The following is a 24,623-nucleotide window of genomic DNA, read 5'->3' on the forward strand; positions in this document are numbered from 1 at the left end:
CACTTGTTCAAGTGCATGTTTACATTTTTCTTAATAAAATGCATAGACAAAACAGCCAAATATGTCTAGGATACATTGGAATCACTTATTGAATATCCACTTTTAACCTTTTTTTTTTTTAATTGTATGGCATAGCAGTTCGGTGTTCATGCTGCTTTTTCTTGCTGGAAAATCTTGTGAGGTCCAGCAGCCAGATGTGTAGACTATTTAGCCGTGACAAGTCACGTTGCCTGGGGTGCACCACGAGGAGGCTAGTCTACATTGCACCAAGTTGGGCTGAGAGTGAGTGACTGGCCCAAGGCCACCCAGCCAGCTTTCATGCCTAAGGTGGGACTAGAACTCACAGTCCTCTGGTTTCTAGCCCAGCACCTTAACCAATAGACCAAACTGGCTCTCACTTTTAAAAGTGCTCTCTAGTAATCTGTTCAGAAATGTTTGTCTTGGGAGCCAACAACATTGCAGTTCATAGTTCTGTAAATACTGAGTTATGATGTGTTCCAGGGAATCAAGCCTCGGGCAGGTTGAGGACTGGAAAAAAGCCCAGGCATGTACAGAAATAAGAAATAAGGGGCCAAAAGACAATGGAGCTGAAAGAAGAAGGCAATGTTGAGAATGAATTGAGGATAAAAATAATTTGAAGAACAAAAGTGTGCTTAGAGATAACTAATTTAAAAGGAGATTCCAAAGCAAATGTATCTGGATTAAGGGGAGGATGGCCCCTGTGAAAGTGAGATAATAATGGAGGGGATAGGGAATGCCAGGGTGGCTGATCAGGAGATGACTAAAGGAAATGGGTGTTAGCTCTAGCAGTGTTTCTAAAAGTGTTTGCTTCCACTTACCACTTGGATAGCTAAACAGACAGATACTATCAGAGCAAGTTATAGTTCGCTGGTGTCTTTCAAATCATGTACCTATTGTTACATATACTAAATTCAGAAAATTTGATTGTGCCTCTGGACCATCACATTTATTTGTGAAGGAATCAGATTTATTACATGGGATTATGAAGTAACATTCCAAATATTCCAAAACAATGTTTATTAAATAAAAGGAAGTTAGGGATACATCTAAATCCCTTTTCACATTTAAGTGACTTAGGCTTCTTGGAGATACACTGGTAACCACTGGATTGCCATGACCTATAGCAGATGATGATGATGATGATGATGATGATGATGATGATGATGATGATGATTTTACAATCTGTCTCTTCCCTGATCAGCCAAGGGTTTGTAAAGATGGCATGCTCAGTGGCCCAAGAAGATAGTCGCATTTTGTGTTTTTCAATGGCAATTTCTGTATTGCACAATGTAACAGTCACACTAATGGATGCAAATCAATCTCGCCTCCTATCTAATGGTGTACTAACTGTTGCAATGGGCGTGCCTGATGGACTTAATTTATCCAGAAGCAAACCAGCCTTGCCTGTGGTGTATTGCATCTGTGCTCACTTCTTTTGAAGAGAGGGAAGGAGTGCTGCCACTTGGCCTTCTCCTTGCCAAGCACACTGCAGAGGAATGAAGTGAGGAAACGGAGAAGTAGGATCAGGAGGGTAACAGGTGGGCCAATTGGCCTAGATCTCAAAATCTAAGCAACGTCAGATGTAGATCACTTCCTTACTGTACTGATACCAGCCTGGTAAGAAACTGAGCTAATTGCATTATAATCTATTTTATTCTTGTTTCACATTCCCAAAATGGGAATGTTAGTTTGATGATTTTGCAGCTCCCCTTCAGAAGCCAGATAAAACAACAGGAGCGAAATCAAGGAACTTTTTGTCATTTTCCCCTTTATTTTCAGCCTCTGATCAGCCAACTGCAAAGTGCCAGACTGAGCCTTGCCTTGCCCTGCCTTTCTCATTGCAAACGCATCAATTTAATCTCTCACAATTCACTAATGTGACTTCCGACAACTGCTAACTTAACGGATGTGCAGATTTCAAACTTACGGAATCTGTTTGGCTGTTTATTAGAACCTGACATCCATCAGCAGAGGCAAGTGTAAAATAATGGCTGGACGGCAGTGCAGAAACCAAAGAAGTCTTGGAGGGAAATCCAGTCTCCTCCTCCTTCCCATCGTAAGCCATACATTTGGCTAACCCAGATACAGCAGCATCACGCAATGAGTTGTAAATCAGCTTATCAGGCAATCTGAACCAGAAATACACTGACCGTGCCTCCCTAAATAACAAAATCAGGTTCCTCACCACTCTCACCACCACCACTGTTACATTTTAGTCCCCTAATTTAGGAGGAAAAAGTCATTTGGTTGCTGCTGTTGTTACATAACAGAAAGTCAAAACCCCTTGCAGTCAGTGGCTAGCTGATCAAAAATCATGCAATAGTTTTGATCTGTGCACTATTAAGAACAAAATCCTACAAGCGCGTGTCATGCACACACAGACAAATACTATAGAACCTGTGCCTGTTTTTTCAAGGACATGACTTGCTCATTCTTCTTTGTACACCAATAAGTACAGTGTGTACTGCAGTAAAATTTGGGGGAGTTGGAATGAGGAAGTTTATAGAATATTAGGAAACTTGGCACTTCCTTTAAAAGTAAAAAAAAAAAGAAGCAAAAACCTTCCAATTGTTTTTTTATCCCAAGATTATGAACTGCAGGGGAAAAAGTTTTAAAGGAAGTATAAATAACCAACCAAAGTATGATTAATAACTTTAAAGGTATTCCCAGTTATGACTTTAAGGGTTTTGTTGAGGATAATGAAGAAAATAACTTATTGCATCATAAAGCATTTCACTAAAAGCATGTAGAAAGTTGAGTGGTACTAAAATTCCATTCAGCCTCACCTTTTTCTTTCCATACAGCTCACTTGGGACACACGAAGTCTGGATACATGAACCACACTGTGCCTGCTTTTGGCCCTTCCTGGGGGCACTGCTGTCTCTATCGGCTTTATATCCCATTTATCTGAAGTCACACTTATATTCTAAGAACTTAATTTTGAGTAAGATTTAGTTTTGGACTATTTCTAGGACATCAGTATAGATTAATCTTATTCAAAATTTCAGTCAACTGAATCACGTTGATAGGTAGGCTAGAGAAAGAAATTCAAGAAAGCACACAAGGGAATATGAAGAGGCATGCTTTCTTCCTACCTCATTTTCTACTGGGTCATCAGCAATGTGCCACACAGTATGTTGCAATATACTCTATTCCTACCCACTTTGTTTATGTGATATTCCATGACAATGAGATTGTTCTTCAGGTGATAGTTCCAAAAATCCCTAAGGCACTTCCTTCACAGAGCCAACATTTAATCATATATTGTCACCACCATAAACCTTTCCAATACGGTAGCTCCCAGATATATTGGCCTGATCTGGTGATTCCCAATTCAATGTACCAGCATCCATTGTGGAACTTAGCCATCACCCATCTAATCACAACTTGTTCCCATGATGTAATTCAGTTCAGTATTCCTATAGGAAATGTAATTTCTCAATTTTTAAAAAAAAGATCTTATTCAGTCTTTTCTGATCCAAAAGAAAGATGATTTTTAAACTTATTTTAATACTGTAATACCTGAGTCATAAAGGAAATCTAATCTTTAATCATGCACACACACAAACCATCAAAGCCATTTCATGCTTTCAACATCAATTGGCTTTGAAATAGGTGCTTTTAGCTCTCAAATGACTTTCATTGTGTGACTTGCACTGAAAAGTCTGCCTATGGTGTTCAGCCATGTTATGATGAAATAGATCAGATTTCCACACATCCAGGCACCTCAGAGTACTAAAGCCAAGCCAGTTGAATTGCTTCCAGGGTTTTTCCTTTCCAGTCCTCTATTTCTGATATACCCATTGGTTGTTTTATTTTCCCAACTGTTTCACATCCTCAAGGGGAAGGAAACCTCAAAATTCCTTTAGAGCAGTGCCACACCTATTTTCATTGTCATCCCCTCCACACCTTTCCAGCAGTGATGCCCTAGCTAGCTAATCACGATAACTTCCTGAAAAATCTCTCAAGTGCAGCTGCATGCCAGGAAACCCAGACAACTGTCCATGCAACAACTGAACAAGTTTGCGTAAAAGGCTTGGGTTTCAAACGGGATTAATTTTCAACTTCTTTTTCTGCTTTAGTATGGGTAGCCTTGATGATGAACGTTTGCTTCCTAGGTGGCCCATTTCAAGGGAACAAACAGAGTAAAAACAAATAAAAAAGCACACTAATCTCTACAAAAGCTTGACATCAAAATCTAAGGTCAAAAATTATTTGCTGGAGCAATGTGTGTTTTCAGATGCATACGCAGTTTGTGTAAGATTGGAATATAATGTGTGTTTATTTTAAGACATATGCAGCCAATCAAATAACTTATAACCTCCTGTTACTCTCCTTTGAGTACACCAAACTGCTATGGATCCTATTATTGTTGCCTTTAGAGTCTATGCCACACAGTTGAATCTTTGCCTTTTAATTTAGGATAGTTTTTTTTAAAGTTATGCTAGCAACTGTTATTCTTCCTTGTTTCAGCATTTATACCCTACTGCTGCCAGTCCTCCCTTAAAATAGTACTAAACTAAATCTGAAACAGGACTTTCCTCCAAGCAGACTTGTTTTCCACAGGTCAGGAATTTTTCAGGGCATTTTATAAAAGCTGAGTTTCCTTTCTCTCTCTACTCCACTTTTTCTCTCCATTTTCAGAACTTTCATTTACAGACTTGGTTTCTTGGAACTCCATTACAGGTTGCCACTGAGAAAAAAAAAATCTTAAAACTAGCCAAAGAGGTTATGTGCATTAGGGAGGGAGGATTTTGTCCAGTCTTAAATGTTGATGAACTATTCTTTTCTTGCATGTGCTTTTGTAGCACAGTATCAAGGATCTTGTAACCTTAAAATTCTATAAAACTATCCTTTTGTACTGTATTGTATACATTTGGTTTTCTAAGATTGCAGAGGTTTACTCCGAAAGGGTTAAAATCCTGTAATTATGTAACACGGTGCATGAATATTGAATTAAAGGTTGATTGCTGAATGCAATTAAAGCAGTATACAATAAAAGTCAAACATGCATGAAAATAAATGGAATGCTTAGTAAATGGCACACTGAGCAGAGAGTAAGACAAGGGTATGTGATGTTCCCTTGGCTGTTTACGGAGAAATGTGTAAGCCATGCGTGCGTTACATTACAACACAGATGTGTTGGTTGGGCTGTGGCTGGGTTGATAGTTTTGTAAGCAGATGATGCTTTGTTTGTGACTGCGAAGCCAAATGATTTGCCGTGAATGTTAAATGATATGATGTGTGTTTGAATACAAATGTGAATGGCTCTAATGAAAAAATACATTGAAGTGCTTTGGTTACACAGAGAATGAATAGGATAAAATTGCAAAACAAATACATGAGTAAGAATGAATGGGTTAGGGAAAGTTTATGAGTTCCTTGAAAATAGGGCACAAACTTAAAGAAAATGGGGGACAAACTGGTATAGCAACAAATGTATGGACATGGTGAAAGTGAATCTGGTTTGCAAAAATTGAAAGGTTAGAGACCTATAGTGAAGGTTTTGGTGTAAATTACAGTTAGTTCTATTTCCTTTTCTCCTATATTCTCCCTTGAAGTTATTTTGCTTACTATTTATCTTTTTCTGCAGTTTGCATGGTATTGCTTTCCCCAAAAGGGAACAGTATTATGGATATGGATGTATGTTTTGTAAAGCGTAGGAAAACTATTTGTGAAATTGTTGATTTGCACTGTTCACAGTGTAAACTGGCATTATGTAGTGAGTTTTATAGCAGATGAGATAGCTCCCAAGTCATCTTTTCTCACCTGATTCAGATTTCAGTTTTCTACAGAACATATAATAGATTACATGAACACATGCCACAGAAGGCAGCATGTGCTTCTGCTCTTTGCCTGAGGTACTGGTGTACTTTCTGACCTTGGATGGGTAAGACCACATTATAGTCCTTTTCTATACCGGATTCTTGTTTTTTAAGAACCTCTTTCGGCAAGTGTAAGCTTCCTGCCTTACTAGGAAATGAATCAGTTTGGAGGTTTCCAGTACAGTATGAATTCACTAATTATTTACTGGAAAAAATCTTTGTTTTCTATATTTTCCCAAGGTTCAGTTTTTACTTTAAAACAATTAGAAATGAAAAATCAAAAGGTACTCCACCCCTGCTGCATTTCATGTCACTATATGAACATATAGGGAAAGTTCAGACACTTCCAAGTATCATTAAGTGGGAAGTGACATTTTTCCTCCTTTTGTTCAAGTTTCCTGCAGATTGCAATAAAAAATTGGACCCTTTCAAGATAGGAATAAATATAGATTTGATTGGCCTGAATGGAATTTGTCTTCAAGTTATTTAAAAAAAAAAAATCTGCACAATGAAAGTTGTATCAGCCTTATCTTTTATGCTCAAAACACCTTTTTCTTAGTGGAAATGTATGTAGTGCTGGTTCCCATTTTCAAAGGGTTACAAATCGTTCAGAGAGAAAATAATGTAGAATAAACTGGAGGCAAGTATCCAAAACATGCCACACTAAAAACTGTTCTAAAGTATTTTAAATAATTATTTATATAGCTTTGTAAATAATTATTACATTACAAATTATCCTTCACAGAAGGCAGTTAAAAAAAAAAAGAGGTGCATGTTATCCAAAACAAATGCACTCCTGTTCATTGACATAAAATGGGCTGAGGCTTCTGGTAGGAGATGCTTCCAAGCCACTGTTCATCCAGATTTCTTGGATGATCTGTTCTCGCCGCTCTATCCTTTCAGCCAATTCAGCTGCATCCAGGGAACAGTAAGCTGGATGTGAAGTCCTGCATAACCCTGTTAGTTCATCAGGAAAATCTGAATCAGAAGATTCCCCTCTCTCTTCCTCTTCCTCTTCTTCCTCTTCTTCATTGTTTTCATCAGCCTTCTGATTCTCTAGCACCAGGTGCTTTTCTATCCTCTGCAGCTTTACCACATCATGGGAGCAAGAAAAGTGCATCACCAGAGCAAAAAGTGTGACCATTAGGCCAATACAAACACTAGACACAAACAAGAGAGCCGCTCTTTCAAGGTGATCTGAAATTAGAAACAAAACCCCAGACTAGAGCTTTATGTAGAGATGGATGGGATTAATAATAAAAAGAGCCAGTCTTTTAAAATCTAAATCTACACAGTCCATCAGAGCTTGCCAGTTGTTTCTGGCCAGCAATATGGGAATGAACAAGAAGTACAATGCCAGAGTTAAGAAAACTCTTCATCAAGTCAAATTTGATTTTAGGTGACTTCACCCAGGGATCTATAGTTTCTTGCAATAAAGTGAAAGTAGTTTACCATTACCTTCTTCTGGGGTGTTTTTCCAGTTATCTAGCCTACAACTCTGGTATTTCCTGGTGGACCTCCATCCATATTCTAAACAGATCCTTTTTTAATTATTATTATTTTTCAAGATCAGCCAAGTTCAATTAGATGCTACTATTTAGCTTAGCCAGTAGCCATCAGTAACAGAAAAAATGTAAACTATCTCTCCAAGGATTTCTCCTCTGGCCTAGACAGTATCATGCTTCTGCCAATTGCTGACTCACTCAGAAATGGGCTCTTTTAAGGAAAAGGAAAAGGGAAGTTTAGTAGCTGGAAACTTTAGCAAACTGTCTGTACTTGCTTCATACCACCTACTCCTAGAAAAGTTCACCCGCTGTTATTAATTCTAAACCATCAGCACTGTGGGATCAGATGCCATATTTACAAATATTACATATTTTACCTTCTTCCTGAAATCTTTTTTCAACCAAACACTGGGAATATTGACATAATATTTTTGGTTTTCCAGAAGGCCATTAAAACCTGGCTGTCTTCCCAGGCATTAGGACCAAGAAGTTACAGAAACCTGATATACACGTGTCTGTTTACCAGTATATGGTGCCTTGATTTTTCTTTGTATTGGATTATTTTAGCTTTCTTTGGTTTGTTATGGAAATCATTTGTTAGCTACCCAGAGTTATGTATTTAAGATATAAATTTTCTAAACAAACAACAAATATTGCTCCTACTCTAAGAATGACATGAGGAAACAAACACAATAGCATATTATTTTTGGTCCATCTGTACTATTTTGATCCATTAGTGTAATGCATCCAGGCTCAACACATGAGCAGAGTGGCTTAATGCATATGGAAAGTTAGGTGCTTTTTGTACCAAGCCATGCACTCCTGCACCCTTTTTTATTTATGATCAGAGGAGCAGGGGAAAAAAGCAATAATGGATTTGTTACACTCATTTGCCCTCAGAGCAATTTAAGATTCAGCAAATTTTCCACTGGATGGTGTAAAAGAAGTGAAAGACACATCTCTTACCTGTGACCAGCTTCAAGTTTCAAGTTCCAAGCTTGTTGCTAGAGCCTTTCCCTCTTTCTTATGCACATACCTAATACATGAAGTGCTATTTAGCATTAAATATCTATTGTCTGCCTGTCTGTCTGTCTGTCTATATCTCTCCCTCCCTGGCTGAAAGTTGGGAAGATTGAAAATAATGAAGTCAGAGAAAAATTCAGTAAAAAAGAATACAACAATAATAATTAGCTCATTAACAGTAGACATTCATAAAAAGCTGTTGGAGTTATGTAAATCAAAATAATACTTTATGCACCTTATCAGCTAGGATATTGTTCACAAAAGGATATGCCGTAATAAATCCCTGTAGCTTTAAAAGCTTCGACTAGTATATATATTTAATATTTTGTACTAGTCCTGGAAAAAATAGAGAGCCAATTTGGTCTACATGTAGTAGTTAAGGCTCCAGGCTAGAAAGCAGGAGACTGTGAGTTCTGTGTAGTCCTGCCTTAGGCACAAAAGCCGGCGGGGTGACTTTCTTTCAACCCACAATGTCAGGCTCAGGCAACAAGCCGATCGGTCAATTCCTGTTGCAATCAACAGATCAACATTTGGTTGATCTGAAGAAGCGGATAACTGCACCTGCAGGAAAAACGCTAGGAAGAAAAAAAAAACTAGTCCTGGAAAAATGTAATTGCTAGGAGTAACAGGATTTCTTATCAGAATACAAGAAAACAAAGTACCAGCGCTCTACCTCTAATGTATGCAAATGTTGCCAAACTGCTGCTAACTATAATTCCTTCCTTCTTTGGAATTCTTGATTCTTTTGGATCAAAATTTATATCTGTGTAAAAGAAAAAAAATTACTAAGTTAGATTGTAGTTGAGGTAACCTGCAAAATTGAAAAGGAATGTGTGTATGTGGAATGAACAATTTTTAATATCCTACCCAGAAGCAATTACTAGCTTTAACATCTCCATGTTTTGATGTTGTCTAATAATACATAGTTTATTCAGCATCAAAACAACATTTATTTCAAATTTCTATTTCAGATTTATTATGTTAACAACAACTCACAAATACAGGAGAATGCTTTTTAAGATATATGTTTATTGCCTGTTTTCCCTAGCGTTTTTTAACACTGCTGATACCAAGAAGTAAGAGGCCTCTGCACACAAACATGTTCTAAGCTATGAGTTCCACCAGCTGTATGAGAAGTAGAATTACATCTTTAGTCAACTGCTAATAATAAAAGAATGACTTTATCATTTTATTTTATTTCATTTACGAGTTCTGCAATAAAGTATTCTCCAAGTGACAAACAACGAAGTCAATTTAGTCAACTTAGTCTTTAATTAATTTAGATGCAACTTTTACCCTGCCTCTGTCCATTTCTTTGTCTTGGCCCAATCTCTTTTTGGAGTGTTGCCTCTGCTACTCTATTCAAAACGAACTGAACTGTGGCCCATCCAAAGTTCCATGAAGAGAGCCCACTCCTCTTCTGTATCATTAAACCACTCAAATGCTTAAAGGCAAACATCCATAGCAAACAATTAAAATTACCATATTTGTCTTCTGAGGGAGTGAGCATGGTAACCATTGGATCAACTGCTGCCAGTATGAATCTGGGAACTGTAAAATTGAAAATGAAAAATGTCATGTATTGATTTTATAATATACGTCCTGCTCACCATAACAGACACTGGAAATTTGCTAGTAGCTTTTTTCCCTCCACACTTCATGTTTTAGAGGTCAGTCATTCAAGAGTATTTATACACAGAAGTCGGCTTCTATATAAATATCTCACTTGTTGAATTGAGGGCTTTAGGCATTGCAGTTCTAAGTTTCTTGACTGCCAGGCAAAAAAAGCTGGAAATGTAGTCATCTTATAAAATTGCTTTCTGGAGTGCAACCCCTTCCTTTGTTTCAGCCATCCCAATGGCCTGATGTTCCATCCAGACCATCTATCATGCCTCCTGGCTGGTAGATTCCCTTGCTTCCCCACTGTCACCCACACTGGGAAAACAAGCACCAGTTGTCTTCCTTTGTGGGTGGGTCTTTGAAGACATGTGGTTTCCATCAATAGACTTCTCATCTGAGCCCTCTTCTTTTGACTCCCCTCTTATTGGCCACTGATGCATCCACAGTGGACAGTAAAACAGAAACACAGGATTACATGTTTCTTCTCACTTGGACTAGAAGCTAAGGAAGCACAACCCTTGTCAATTTCACTTGGATAAAAAGGAAGTCCCACCATTTCACAGTCCTCTGCATGAACCTGAGAAAACAAAAACAGCTTTTCACTATTTCACTGATGACTCTGTAAGAAAATGGAGTATCCAGTGACCAGAGGGGAGGGTGGCATTCCTGCTACAGTGCACAATAGTCAATTTGAGGCAGAGGTGTTGTCTACACTGAAAGAGTGCAGGAGAAGAAATTGATAGCTTGCAGGTAGAGGATAACACTGTGTATTCCTGACCTTGAGAAATGGTTAGTGGCCATACTCATACTGGAGATGCTGGTCATACAGATCAGCCCTGAGGCAAAACTAAGAGATTCAGAAAAAAAATGCATTATAGGTAGTCCTCAAGTTATGATGGCAATTGGGACTGGAATTTCCATTGCTAAGTGCTGAGGTCGTAAAGCATGATGTCACATGACTGCATCACTTAGCGATGGCAATCCTGGCAGTCCTGTTGCCATCGTTAACTGAATCCCACTGGTCACTAGCCGAGGACTCACCCTGATCCCTCCCAGCCCTGAGCCTTGATAAGGTAAGGGACTGCCTCCTCTGCCTCCTCTTGAACTCCCCCCACCTACCTATCTCCCCCCACCTCTGCCCTTTTGGCCACCTGCCACCTGCTGCCCCCACTGCCCAGCCCTGCCTGCCGCTGCACTACGTACCACTGCTATACCAGCCAGGGCCTTCTTTGCATCATCTTCTTTCTCCTCCATTTGTGCACCAGTTTGCATGCCAGCCTTGGTTTCTACATCAACCTTGAAAAAGGCAGGCACCAGCCTCAAAAAAGGCAGGCGTGCAAAAGAAGGCCCAGCTGCGCCGGCATGAAAGAAGGATTCTTCAAGCTGGGTTCTTCTTTCACAAAAGAAGGTCCTGGCCGGAGCATGAATGGAGACCCTGGCTGGGGTGTGAAAGAAGCCCCAGCGGCACTGGTGTGAAAAAAGGCAGTGCAAAGAAGGCCCATGTGCACGGTGCAGTGGGCGGCCAAAAGGGAAGGGCTGGGAGGTAGGGGTGGCTGGCAGCAGCAGGTAGGCAAGAGGCCGAAAGGCGGTCATAAATGCAGGTAGACCCAAGTGGGCCCAAATTTTGTTCATGTGACCATGGAGATGCTGCAATGGCTGGAACTTGGAGGACCAGTTGTAAGTCCCTTTGTTCAGCACCATTGTAATTTCAAGCAGTTGCTGAACAAATGGATGTTAAGAGAGGACTACCTCTATAATGCATCTTCCCAATGTCTTGCCTCTATTACATACAGTACTAGGCTAACAACATGGAAAATTGATTTTTTTTTTAATGTAGGTAGTATTTTAATGCATTAATAAAATCAGAGCGCTTAGGTCTGTTAGAATGTGCAATTGCTGGTGTGGCAACTATATTGCTTGATAAGCTTATGGATCTTTCATAACATATTTTAGTTTTTATCTCATTGAATACTTCATTTGCTTGTTGTTTGTCACTTGGAGAGTACTTTTTTGCAGAACTCGTAAATCAAATAGCATCAAATTAGGCTACCTCCAGAACTTATCAGATTGGGTCATGCTTGTGGCCCTGACTGGGTTCCTAAATCACATTGGGAAGCGGTTTCTACATACCCTTAACATGCAGTACATTCAGATATGGGCTACTAATTGAATTCAAAGCAAAATAGTTAACACATTCATGGAAAGTAATTACTTTTCTTCTTGCCTTGTTTGCTACTGCATTTTTATGCAGTTGATATGGACAATTCTCACATTCCTCTTATAGATATGAAAGAGAGAGCACGTTGTATACTCATGAGCACCCAACAGAGAATACAATGGTGCTCAAATGTTTGTGAACCCTTTTGAATGATCAGTATTTCTGCAGATTATGACCTAAATTGTGAAATGTTCTCCATACAAGTTTTAAAATGAGATAAAAAGAACCCAATTAAACAAATGAGTCAAAAACATTGTACTTGCTCATTTATTTCATGAGGAAAATGATCCAAAGCTACATAGTTCTGTGAGGCCAAAGTATGTAAACCTTTGCTTTCAGTAACTGGTGTTCTCCCCTTGGGCAGCAACAATGGCAACTATTGATCAGTCCTGCACATCAGCTTGGAGGAATTTTAGCCCATTCCTCCTTACAGAACAGTGTCATCTCAGGGATGTTGGTGGGCTTCCTTGCATGAACTGTCCACTTCAGGTCCTTCCACAACATTTCTACAGGATTAAGGTCAGGACTTTGACTTGGCCATTCCAAACCATTAACTTTCTTCTGCTTTAACCATTCTTTGGTTGTACAACTTGTGTGTTTTGGGTCATTGTCTTGCTGCATGACCCACTTTCTCTTGATCTTCAGTTCATGGACAGATACCCTGACACTTTCCTGTAGAATTTGCTGGTACAATTCAAAATTCATAGTTCCATCAATGATGGCAAGCTGTCCTGGTCCAGAGGCAGCAGAGCAGGCCCAAACCATGATACTGCGACCATGTTTCACAGATGGGATAAGGTTTTTATTCTGGAATGCAGAGTTTGCCTTTCGCCAAACATAACACTTTTCATCCAAGCCAAAAGTTCTGTTTTGCTCTCATCCATCTACAGAACATTATTCCAATAGCCTTCTGGCTTATCCACACGGTCTTTCGCGAACTGTAGATGGGCAGCAGTGTTCATTTTGAAGAGTAGTGGCTTTCTCCTTGCAACTCTGCCACATACACCATTATTATCCAGTGTTCTCTTGATGATGGTCTCATGAACACTGATATTTGCCAAGGCAAGAGAGGCCTTTAGTTCTTTAGATGTTACCTTTGAGACCTCCCAGAATATTACATGCCTTGCTCTTGGTGTGATCCTGGTTGGTCGCCTACTCCTGGGGAGGGCAACAGTGGTGTTGAATTGCCTCCATTTGCACACAATCTGCCTGACAGTGGACTGGTGGAGCCCAAGGTCTTTGGAAATAGCTTTGTTTTTTTTCCAGCATGGTGAGCATCAACAACTGTTTTTCAGCTGTCCTCAGAAAACTCCTTTGTCTGAGCCATGAAACACTTCCACATACCTGTGTTGTGAAGATCAGACTTTGATAGTGAATACCCAGAATTCTGTTCTTTAAATAAGGCAGGACTTCCCAAACTCACACCTGATTATCATCCCATTGATTGAAACACCTCTAATTTTCCCTTCAAATGAATTTATTATCTTAGAGGTTCACCTACTTTTCACACACAAATATATAGCTTTGGATCATTTTCCTCAATAAATAAATGAGTAAGTATAATGCTTTTGATTCATTTGTTTAATTGGGTTCTCTTTATCTATAGTTAGGACTTGTGTGAAGAACAGATCATGTTTTAGGTCATGTTTATGCAGAACTATTGAAAATTCAAAAGGGTTGACGAACTTTTAAGCACCACTGTACATTTTGTCAGACTCGCCTGAGTTTGAAAATACACTGTTTTCAGTGCAAAGATCATGGATATCTGTTCTGGAAGATATACATTGCTATATTTGAATGGTCTTTTCTTGGCTGGTCTTGCAAAGAATTTTAATGGCTTATTTATTCCAATCAATAATTGGATAGTTTAGTGGACTAAGCTTATTGAATAGATTTTTTATATATATTTTTTCATTTTACTGGTTATTTCTTTGTTATTTTAATAATTTTGAACTGAATACTAGTGTATATTTATGTACTATTATTTATATACTAAATTATTGTTTTAGGGGATTTGGTTATGTATTTTATAAATTACTAATTGTGATGATTCAATCTGGAAAAATGGCCTATAAATTTATAAACTATTGTACCAATGGAAATGACATTTAATTTGATTCTGATGTGATGATATAAACCAGTGCTTAGCTTCCAGGATCCTTTTTTAAAGTAGAAGTATAGGGCTAGTTTCCAAGATGATGACGATGATGATGATTTTAACAAAAACGAAGATCCACCAAAAGTATTTAAATTAATAGCTCAGACAGGGAGACATAAGTTAAGGGAACACTTAATATGCTTTTTTCCAGTCTACGAGATGGCACATTGTGCAGCATAACTTTAATCTCTGCTTTGTTAATGATGCTGCCTGCATCACCCTGCTTCATGACCTACCAAAAATAGCCCATAGGAGCCGCACAGCCAGACTCTAATCCCTACCAGTTGCTGCCAAAGTGCCATATCTTGTACATTAGCAGGATCAATAATCAACAAGGCAAACTCCACAAGGCCTTTCAATTACTACCTGACAAAGTTCAACCCTGATGATCATCCAAGAAGAATCTCCCCAACTGGCTCCATCCAAGAAACATAATTGCCAATGTGTTTTCAAGTCAAATTATATAAATAATAAACATAATTTTGCATTTCTATTATTATTGTACCTATCTTAGAGGTTAAAATATGGGTTAAAATATGAATTATATATAGACAATGTTTTGACATGTTTCTTTGTATATAACCTGTTTAACAATGTGGCACTATAACATCTATAACATAGTTTGTGAACTTTAAAATTTCCATGACTTTTCTTACCACATGCATAGCTGACATTGAGATATTTTTTCACCCCAGGCATGCATGGTCTTCCAAAGTTATGACTGTTAGCAGTAATTCTACACCTTTGTTTCCCATAACACTTCTTTGACAATACTTCTAAAGCTGAATAGGAAAAACAATCTGAAATGAAAGAGAAATGATATATAAACAAAAGTGATCTATTTAAAGGGATTACTGCATAGTACTTTCTTGCAGAGATATAAATCTGTTGGTGCAAGAATAATGCTAACTCAGGAAGCCAGCTAAATAGAGAAATCACTTCTGCTGAAGGCCAGTGTTGGCAAGGAAGAAGTGGATCATTTGCATAATTCCCAATAATCTGTGGCTGGTGCTATGCAGGGATGGTATAAGAATGTATGGTCAAGCCAATTATGTGGTCCCACCCAACACATTGGAAAGACAAGCCACAAGAGTTTTTGCTGTGGGTTGAGTGGAGGAACTGAGTTAGGATAAACCAGTTCAGGAGAACTAAACATAATTACTAAACACAACAGCCACAATGTAACCAACAGATTGAAATGTGTAAAAAAAAAACAACCCACCAAGGTGTGGAAATGCTGAATTAAGGAGTGGGGTCAAAGGGAACTGCAGGAGAGATGTAAGGTCAGTTTTAGAGTCAGAAGAAGAATTTATATATCCTCTGGAGCAAACATAGTTTGTCTGATTTAGAATCAGCTAATGTAAGAATCCATTTACATTCTGTTTTTCAGTACTAATTTATATTCCCCCCATGAGGGGGAGATGGGCAGTGAATAAATTTATAAATAAAAATAAATAAATATTCATAAGGCAGTTTATAACAAGTAAGAAAATGTAACGCTAAAATAAAATAAAAGGTGGTAGAAAATAAATATCGAAGTCACAAGATGCATATTAACATTCTAGACATTTTCCTGAAATAAAATAAATATGGTTAAGAGATTATTCTAATTAATTTAAAAATGAAATAACATTCGTATTTCATTATTGAGATACATATATTGCCATGTACTGGAGAAAAATACTGGTAGATTCTTTATTTTTGTTTTGTTTTAGATCTTTGTAAAGATCAATATAAGCATTAATGCAATGTGTACCAGTACTTTACTTTAGTTCATAAAGGGAAAAAAAACGCTTTCAGTGATGCAGCAATGACACACTCCCCTTCTCCTGCTTCACACCCTGAATTACAAAACCAAAATTTGGGGGAAATCGTTTGAGGAATAGCTTATTGCAAGAGGTGTAAATACTTATTTCAGAACAAGGAGATGAAACCTTAAATCTGGACACATGTAGATGTGCACTATTGATTCAGCTGGTACTTACAAGGACATGACAGGACTGCAAATACATTGGGATACTTCCACACTGTCCTGGAAATGCAAGCGAAATATCTCCTTTTTATGCATTTTAAAATGTTGGATTTCTCTGTCTGGAATGAGTAGGCTGCATGTCATTTAGATGGACTACTCTTTGGTTGTTAAGACTGAGATCTTCAATAAAATCAAATAGTATCCAAACTTAGTGAATGCATTTAGTATAAGAAATGTACAGGTCACATTTAATTTTTTTTTTAGAATGAAATAGTCCCATTTAGGTAAATGATAAAGGACAGGGTTTTTAAAAAAAACAACTGTTTCATGATCACCTCTGGAGTAAGAACACAGTTCATTCTAAACCCTTGCAATCCTTGCCCGTCTTTTGCAGTTAGTGGTTAGCAACCACACAGATGCCAAATAACGCTGATGGTTTTTATTTGGTGGACATATATCCAGCTGGAACTGAAAAGAGGCGTCCATCAAAGTAGTTCTGAAACTAGTGGTAAAATATCAGCCCTGGCTTGAGCTGCTATTTAATAGTTCAGAGTCTGTTGTTTTCAAGGAAAAGATCCTTTAAGGCACCAATTAGCTGGGTTTTAGATGGGTTTTGACATGCAAATTATTCAGAGTTGTTGAAGCCATAAATTGCACAAGGTTTAATAAGACCAGCAAGTCTTCTTTTCTTTACTGAAAGCCTTTTCTATTTTCAAGTTCTGGTGTCTCTTCTCTACTACACAAAAGCTATCTATTCAATGGAATAGCCACAGCCAATTATAGCAAAGTTGAAGCTCCTCCATGCTCAGATGTGTATATTAGCAATCCCTGAACACTGGAAGGATATGTGTTGGAAAGAAATACGATCTCAGTTATGTTTGGTAAATAGCACAGAGTATTAATCAGAGTTCTAAATAATATATGGGGTGGGAACACTAAGGGCAGGAATGTGGCATGCAGATTCTGGTGCAAATTACCTTCTGCTCTTATTCAGAGCGATCTGCTTGGAGAGTTTATTTCTAGGACTAGCAATAGCTTTAGGGAAATTATTTTTATTAGAATTACAACAATGGGGAAGAGGTAACACCTCCCTCTGCATGCTCATAGCAATTATTCTGTTCCCTAGATATATTATCTAGAAGAAATATATTAGAAACAATAAATGCTACCATATATTTAATATTATGCATAATTTCACCATGAATGAACCTTTCATTAAATTTTGTACTGTACAAACTTCTTCCAAGTATGCTTATTACAGTATAGTTTAGGAATGTACTGTACATTAACCTAAAATTTTAGCCAGACTCTTTCAGGTAAATTTTTCTTGGCCAACAGTCTTTCAGTTGATATATTGCCTAATAATTGGTTATCAGGAATCTAAAGACGAACAGTTAGTTTGAAATGACACTATGGGCTACAGCTTTCTATCTTAGCCAATTCAAAATACTGGGCAGACTGTGACATTTTTAGTAGACTGGAGATTATTTATATAGATCATTAAGTTAAAGTAATCAAGTTACAATTTGTATTGCTTTTCTTTGTGCTAACGTGGAATTCCTTTATTAATCACTTTTAAAATAATAAAAGTACTGTATTACTTATGTCAACTTGTCAAATTCACCAGTGCATTGAGCACAGTCAAGTCTTACAATCCTTCTTTGAACTTGGTAAGTGTGACTGTCATAGTCCTAACAGAAAAAAATAAGACAGAGCACGTCTAGCTTCCTCTGGCCAAAAGGATCTTCCAGATGAGCAAAGCGGAAAGACATGGTGGTGCTTCTTTGCCTCCTTTTGCAGGAGTTTATGCTGAATTTATGACAAGCACGTTCAGCCAAGCTCAGAAACCAGCGTTGTCGCTTCCACTCTGTCAGCCATATCTTTCCGTTTTAGCAGGGGATTTGAAGGAAGGATCAGCAAGGAAGTGAGCACTGTTATTCTTTACAACATAATTCCAAGACTATTATTTATTTGTTAGTTCTCCTTATATTCCACCTTTTTGTTCAGTAGCTTAAGGACTTTCTGTTTCCAGGGATTTTCCAATGTTAACTTGTTAATGGGGTTGTGCTATCCCAGGTGGAAATTGTGCATAATGTGAGGATCTTCCTGGATCCCCGGCTCTTGCTCAATGAGCAAGTAGGCATAATCAGGTGGGCCTTCATACAGATTCATCTAGTGTGCTAATTATCACCTTTTTGGGATCATGTAATTGTTCTCACAGTCACTCATGACTTAGTCACTCTCATTTGGACTACTGCAATGTGCTGTACATGCCACTGCCCTTGAAGACTACTTGGAAGCTACAGCTGGTCCAGAATGCAATGGTGCAAATGGTTATGGGCACATCCTGTTTTGCTCATGTTACCCCTCTGCTCTGTAAGTTGCACTGGTTACCAGTTGGCTTCTGGGTGCCACTTAAGTGTTAGTTGTCACCTATAAAGCCCTTCATAGCTTAGGGAATGTATATGTATGGGACTGCCTTTCTCCTATTGCTCCTGCCCATTCAAGCAGGGCCAGCATTCTCTGAGTTCCATCAGTGAAGCAGTGACACGTTATGGGACCCTGGAGGCATGCCTTCTCAGTAGCCACCACTGCCCTTTCTACCAGCATTCCCCTGAAGTTCACATATGCCAACCCTTTTGCCCTTTGGCCCTTGAATGCTTTTAGCCTCTTGAAGACTTTTTCTGCAGGCTCTGGGGCAGGGTGTTTGGTAACTCTATGATATTGTTTGTATGTTGCATAATTGTATTTTTTTCTACCACATGGATTGTTTACTCTTTTTCTTTTCTGTTGTTTGTTGCTTTTTCCTATTGGATTTCTTTTTCATCTATTTTATTGTATTATTGTTCACCACCTAGAATTTAGCAACTGAGGTGTCTAATAAATGGATTAAACAAATAAAATGTAGTGTGCATAGCACTGCCTCTTCCTATTCTTCAACCTGGCATCACTAAACACTGGTTTTGATACTTTAGCTACAATGCCTTTAAAATCACTACACATGAACAAATGCAAATCTCAAGATGTAAAACTATATGTTTCATCTTGGTCAGCCATGGTATATAGAAATCTTCAGTTCATGTTACTGGATATTTTATGTGCCAAGGTACATTCCAAACTGGGCCATTACATGGCTGACTTAAATTCAACATCCATTGTATAAATCTCAAAATAGTAGTTTTAAAAATCAGTGTTGAATTGGCTCAGATATTTGGAGAGTAATCCTGTTAAGGTTTTGTGAAATAATATTTTGTAGCTTCTAATAAAAATGCACATTTTCCCCCTCTTCTCTCCTATTTGAAGAATGATGTATGATTGTAATTACTGTGTGTTGGGCATTGCCTTTAACTCTACATTACTCTGTCCCACTTTACTCCGATTTTCAGGCATTTTCCAAGTGTTGGTAGGGAAGAAAAAAAGAGGTACACTTCCTAAAATTTTATGTTAATATTGCATAGATACTGAGGTGTACTTGCCAGGACAATTTTTCTACATAAACATAATTTTCATGCTGGCATTTAATTAAAACATAAAGAAAAAGAAAAGCTAATTGTGGTTCTCTCTGGAGTGCTGTTGCTTTTAGAGCAAAGGTGGATGTGAGGGAGGCTTGCATATTATTTGGCTATTTAGTTCAGCTGAAATGTCACTAAGGCAACCATGCTGTATTTCTGGAACTCCAGAGCTTTGCTCAGGTTACTTCTTTTGAAGCAAATCCTGGAATTCTTTACAATGGGATTCCTAGTCAGAACTCGGCACACAGATTTTAGTATTTTAGCTGGCTAGTCTTTACAATTCTTTGTTTTCCTCACCTCTGAATTTTCTTTTTTCTGAATAAAGGACATAATGTATCATATCTGATATCTGGTAGTTATTGTGCCTTGTGGCTAAGATCCAGAGAGACCTATGCATGGCACTTAGAAAAATACAAATATTTTATATAAAAAGAAAGTGAAATCAGTGTAAAAAGATCCTTGGGTAAGCAACATTTTGCATTGTTTTTGAAAAGCCAGTAGGAAGAAGATAGTTCAAAGCAGGTAAACTGCAGTGAGAAGGATTTTTTGCAAGGTAGTGACCAATCTGACTTCTACATAAAATGGGATTTGAAGCAGAGCTTCCTTTGGAGACCTTGACCTACTTATAAATCATCCCTTGAGATAATATATACTTGGAAGTTAAAAATCTCCAGACCATAATAATCAATCCATACTTAACAGCTGCTATAATTTAAACCATCTCCATTTAAGCAATCCTTATGCCATTCAGTAACACAGAAGCAGAGTGATAGGGATGCATCAAAAAATCAACATGGAAGCAACATGATTATAAGGAAGCCATCATTGGCTTTCCCAGATAAATTCCATGTCACACCCCCATGGTCCCTCAACTCCAAGGATTTTGAAGTGGGAAACAACTACAAGCATTTTCCCATGCTAATGGGAGTCAGAAAGGATAAATCTGGGGTTTTTTCCCCCCTATGGGTAAAAAACAAAAGTTGTAGCACTTAGATTCTAGAATAAAAAGATTAAGTGAGGGCTTTGTCAGCCTACCAAATTGGGGAAGGTGATCCATTTTTGTTGCACAGAAGTCCTTCTCATGTGCAGACCTGCCATAGGAGGCTGAATAGATGTTAAGAAATTTTGATTCTTGACAGTGCAGTTTCAGTTCTTCATTTTCACACACTGATCTAATTTTATATTCACCTAGAAAAGAAAGGGACAAAAAGCAACACTGAGAGAAAACTGGGCTCTTGGATAAGGGGAAAAAATTCTGTGCATATTCTGTTGCTACTTGTATATATTGAGGCTGGAATGGAGATAAACAATGGACAACCACATACTTACTGAGGAACCAAGCTAAGACACTGATAGGAGGTTTTCATGAGTTCTTCCATCAGGTTTGCTGAAAACGTTCAAGCAAGTGATTGGCCCTTTATCTTTTGGCCATGTGATTCCCCATGATCAATTTTACATAAAGCACAGTTTGGGAATCCTAGGACCCTCTAGAAATTGCTGGGTTAAAAACACCAACATTCATAACCAATGTCCATTCTACCTGGACATTGTCTACCAGTACCACATCGGAAAGACCACAAGTTCTACAGCCATAACACAGAACAAGTATATGCAACCTGGTGATTTAAACCACAATTTTCACAAGCTTCTGCCAGTGCATTGCTTTATGAATTTGCAGTCCAAAGCATGTGGAGAGAAATAGATTACCTATTGCTGACATGGAATTAACTAGAGTGGTTGGACGCAGAAGAGAAATCTTCAGCTTTAACAGTGTATAAATGAAAGTGTTTCACCAAGTATCACATGTCAGGTAAGCCATTAATGATAAAATGGACTCTTGTACACAACTATTCAATGTGCACAAGCCTGTTCTCTTTTGTATTTGTCACCCTGATGTGAACTTGACTGTAAAGATACAACTTCCAGCTTATACGGTAGGTTAAATAGCATTTTCAAGTACATGTACAACTCCAATGAAAATAACATAAAGCAAGAAGTTCTGGCAAAATATTCTATTCCAGTGGAACACTTCCAGTGGAATTACCTTGACAAGTCCACACAGTTTTCCAGGCAGCATTTTTTAAAGTGGTTTGCCATTGCCTTCTTCCTAGGACTGAGAAGAAGTGACTGGCCTAAAGTCACCCAGCTGGCTTCATGACTAAGGCAGGTCTAGGACTCAGGGTTCCCTGCTCCCAGTTTAACATCTTAACCACTAGACTAAACTGGCTCTTAGAGTTACCATACACCGAGCTTTTCCAGGACATGGCTTCCTTTAGGGTTTTTAAATGTGCAGGCAGGATTTTAAAATTTCTGGGATCCTGCAGTGTGATTGGATATGGAAAGCAAAAGGCTGAGAATGTTCCCTCCACCCTGTTCAGGGGCAGCACACAGGCAAGCTCATACAAGTGCTATGGGACTAGAAGCTCCAACACAGGAATGATATGATATTTAGAGATAGCAGTTTGGTATAGTGGTTAAGATACCAAGCTAAAAACTAGGAGACTGTGAGTTCTAGTCCTGTCTTAGAAATGAAACAACTTCTGAAAACCTTGCCAAGAAAACTGCAGGGGCTAGTCCAGGCAGTTGCCAGGAGTCAACATTGACTTGAAGGTACAACAACTAAACAAACAAACAAACAAAGGTATTTAGAATAGCACCAGTAGCTGCAGCCTCCCATGCAGCAAGGCATTAGCCTTGGAAGAGGCACTGCCTTGTGCTTTTCCAACACATAGCTTTTACCATTTTAGGGATCCCTCTCATTTTCTTATTTTCTTCTGTATATATATATATTTTTTTCCAGGAGGTGTTGAAGCTCCAGGCCACAGGCCATGGACACAGCTGACTTGAGTGCTCTCAAGTAATCTAATATAAATTAATGGGTGTTAATTAAGTCAAAATAATTTATGTCCCTTGATTTCAATGGATCTTTAAGTGGAACTAAGTCTACATCCAATCAACACATTTGTTATGGCATAGTGGTTCACATTCTGGAGCCCATACAGAAACTGATGTTACAATATATTTGTTAGTCTTTAAGATGCAAGAAGACTCTGGTTTTGGTGATAGAACTAAGTGGGTTTATTAAGGCTACAAACCCAAACACATTTATCAAAATGCAAATTGCACTGAAACTCAAAATACTATATATAAATATGTTTTGAGAGCAATGTTCTAAAGGTATACAATTATTTCTATAATTTCAGATATAATAGTATGTGTTTGTTTTTCCCTTAGAATAATGTAGATTTTTATCAATTCCAGGAGAACGTCATTCCAAAGTCCTTGGCATTTAAGGCTGCCAATGAGTGCTGTTTATTTGTGCCAAAGACCAGTGAGCAATATATGTATCCAGGACAAACAAGCAAACAAGCTAAGCATATTCTGGCAATAACATAAAAGGAAATAAAGATGACAAAATTAGCACATTACCTAAAACAAGCCAGCAAATTTGTGTTGCAGAAAACTTTCCCCTTTGGAGATGGAGGAAGGCAGACAGGATCAAATATCTTTGACTTGATGCTAATCAACAAGGAAGACTTAGTGAAGGAGGTGGAAAAAGCAGGAACACTGGGGAGAAGTTACTGAACATGTATTTGAGAGGATGAATATCAGATTTTTCTCTATGGGCGATGCAAAAAATTTAAGGGGATATTAGTTCATATGATTTGGTCTTGTGACTTTTAGTACGGGCATCTTTTTTGGAACAATATTTTAATGTATATAAGTAGATTTATGGAGAAATGTCTTAATGTTAAAGAAGTTAAAGTTATGTTGAATTATATTAAAAAATGTGGAAGCTGACAATTTTTGAAAACTTTGATTACATGGGGCTTGGGGAATCACTAATCAAATTATTTTGAGGAATTGGAAAAGCACTATTATTTTGGATATAATGGATTGGATGCAATGCATGTGTAATCTATCAATTTCTGAAAACAGTCTTTTTTACTACTCTAAAAAATGACACAAAAAAACCCTTTGGCACAGATTTCATGTTATTTTATAACAATAAAGGTTTATTTTATTTTTTATTTGAATTTTCATATATAGGTGTTATAGGTACTTGTTTTATAGGTAGGTATTTGTTATACAAGTGATACACCTAGACTTCAGATTGGAAAAAAATCAACTTATATCCCCATACCAAAAAAGGGAAACACTAAAGAATGTTCAAACTATTGAACAGTGGCACTCATTTCACATGCCAATAAGGTAATGCTCAAGATCCTGCAAGGTAGACTTCAGCAATTCATGGAGCGAGAATTGCCAGATGTACAAGCTGGGTTTAGAAAAGGCAGAGGAACTAGGGACCAAATTGCCAATATCTGCTGGATAATGGAAAAAGCCAGGGAGTTTCAGAAAAACATCTATTTCTGTTTTATTGACTATTCTAAAGCCTTTGACTGTGTGGACCACAACAAATTGTGGCAAGTTCTTAGCGGTATGGGGATACCAACTCATCTTTTCTGCCTCCTGAGGAATCTGTATAACGACCAAGTAGCAACAGTAAGAACAGACCACGGAACAACGGACTGGTTTAAGATTGGGAAAGGAATACAGCAGGGTTGTATACTCTCACCCTACCTATTCAACTTGTATGCAGAACACATCATGCGACATGCTGGGCTTGAGGAATCCAAGGCTGGAGTTAAAATCGCTGGAAGAAACATTATCAGTCTCAGATATGCAGATGATACCACTTTGATGGCTGAAAGCGAAGAGGAACTGAGGAGCCTTATGATGAAGGTGAAAGAAGAAAGTGCAAAAGC

The 24,623-nt window shown here is 38.0% G+C and overlaps 1 protein-coding gene across 1 annotated transcript in view; it reads right to left on the reverse strand.

Moving 5' to 3' along the window:
- Window positions 1-6,523: 6,523 nt before the first annotated feature.
- EVA1C (eva-1 homolog C) overlaps window positions 6,524-24,623 on the reverse strand; it is a 43,859-nt gene continuing 25,759 nt past the window's right edge. Inside the window, exons 4-8 of the mRNA XM_063305433.1 lie at window positions 20,890-21,042; window positions 15,027-15,170; window positions 9,857-9,925; window positions 9,048-9,137; window positions 6,524-7,043 (exon numbers count right to left, since the gene is read on the reverse strand). Coding sequence (XP_063161503.1) covers window positions 6,622-7,043; window positions 9,048-9,137; window positions 9,857-9,925; window positions 15,027-15,170; window positions 20,890-21,042 — 878 coding nt within the window. The 3' untranslated portion in view covers window positions 6,524-6,621. The remainder of the gene's footprint in view (window positions 7,044-9,047; window positions 9,138-9,856; window positions 9,926-15,026; window positions 15,171-20,889; window positions 21,043-24,623) is intronic.

This window comes from Candoia aspera, chromosome 5 (assembly GCF_035149785.1).
Source record: "Candoia aspera isolate rCanAsp1 chromosome 5, rCanAsp1.hap2, whole genome shotgun sequence".
Lineage (NCBI taxonomy): Eukaryota > Metazoa > Chordata > Lepidosauria > Squamata > Boidae > Candoia > Candoia aspera.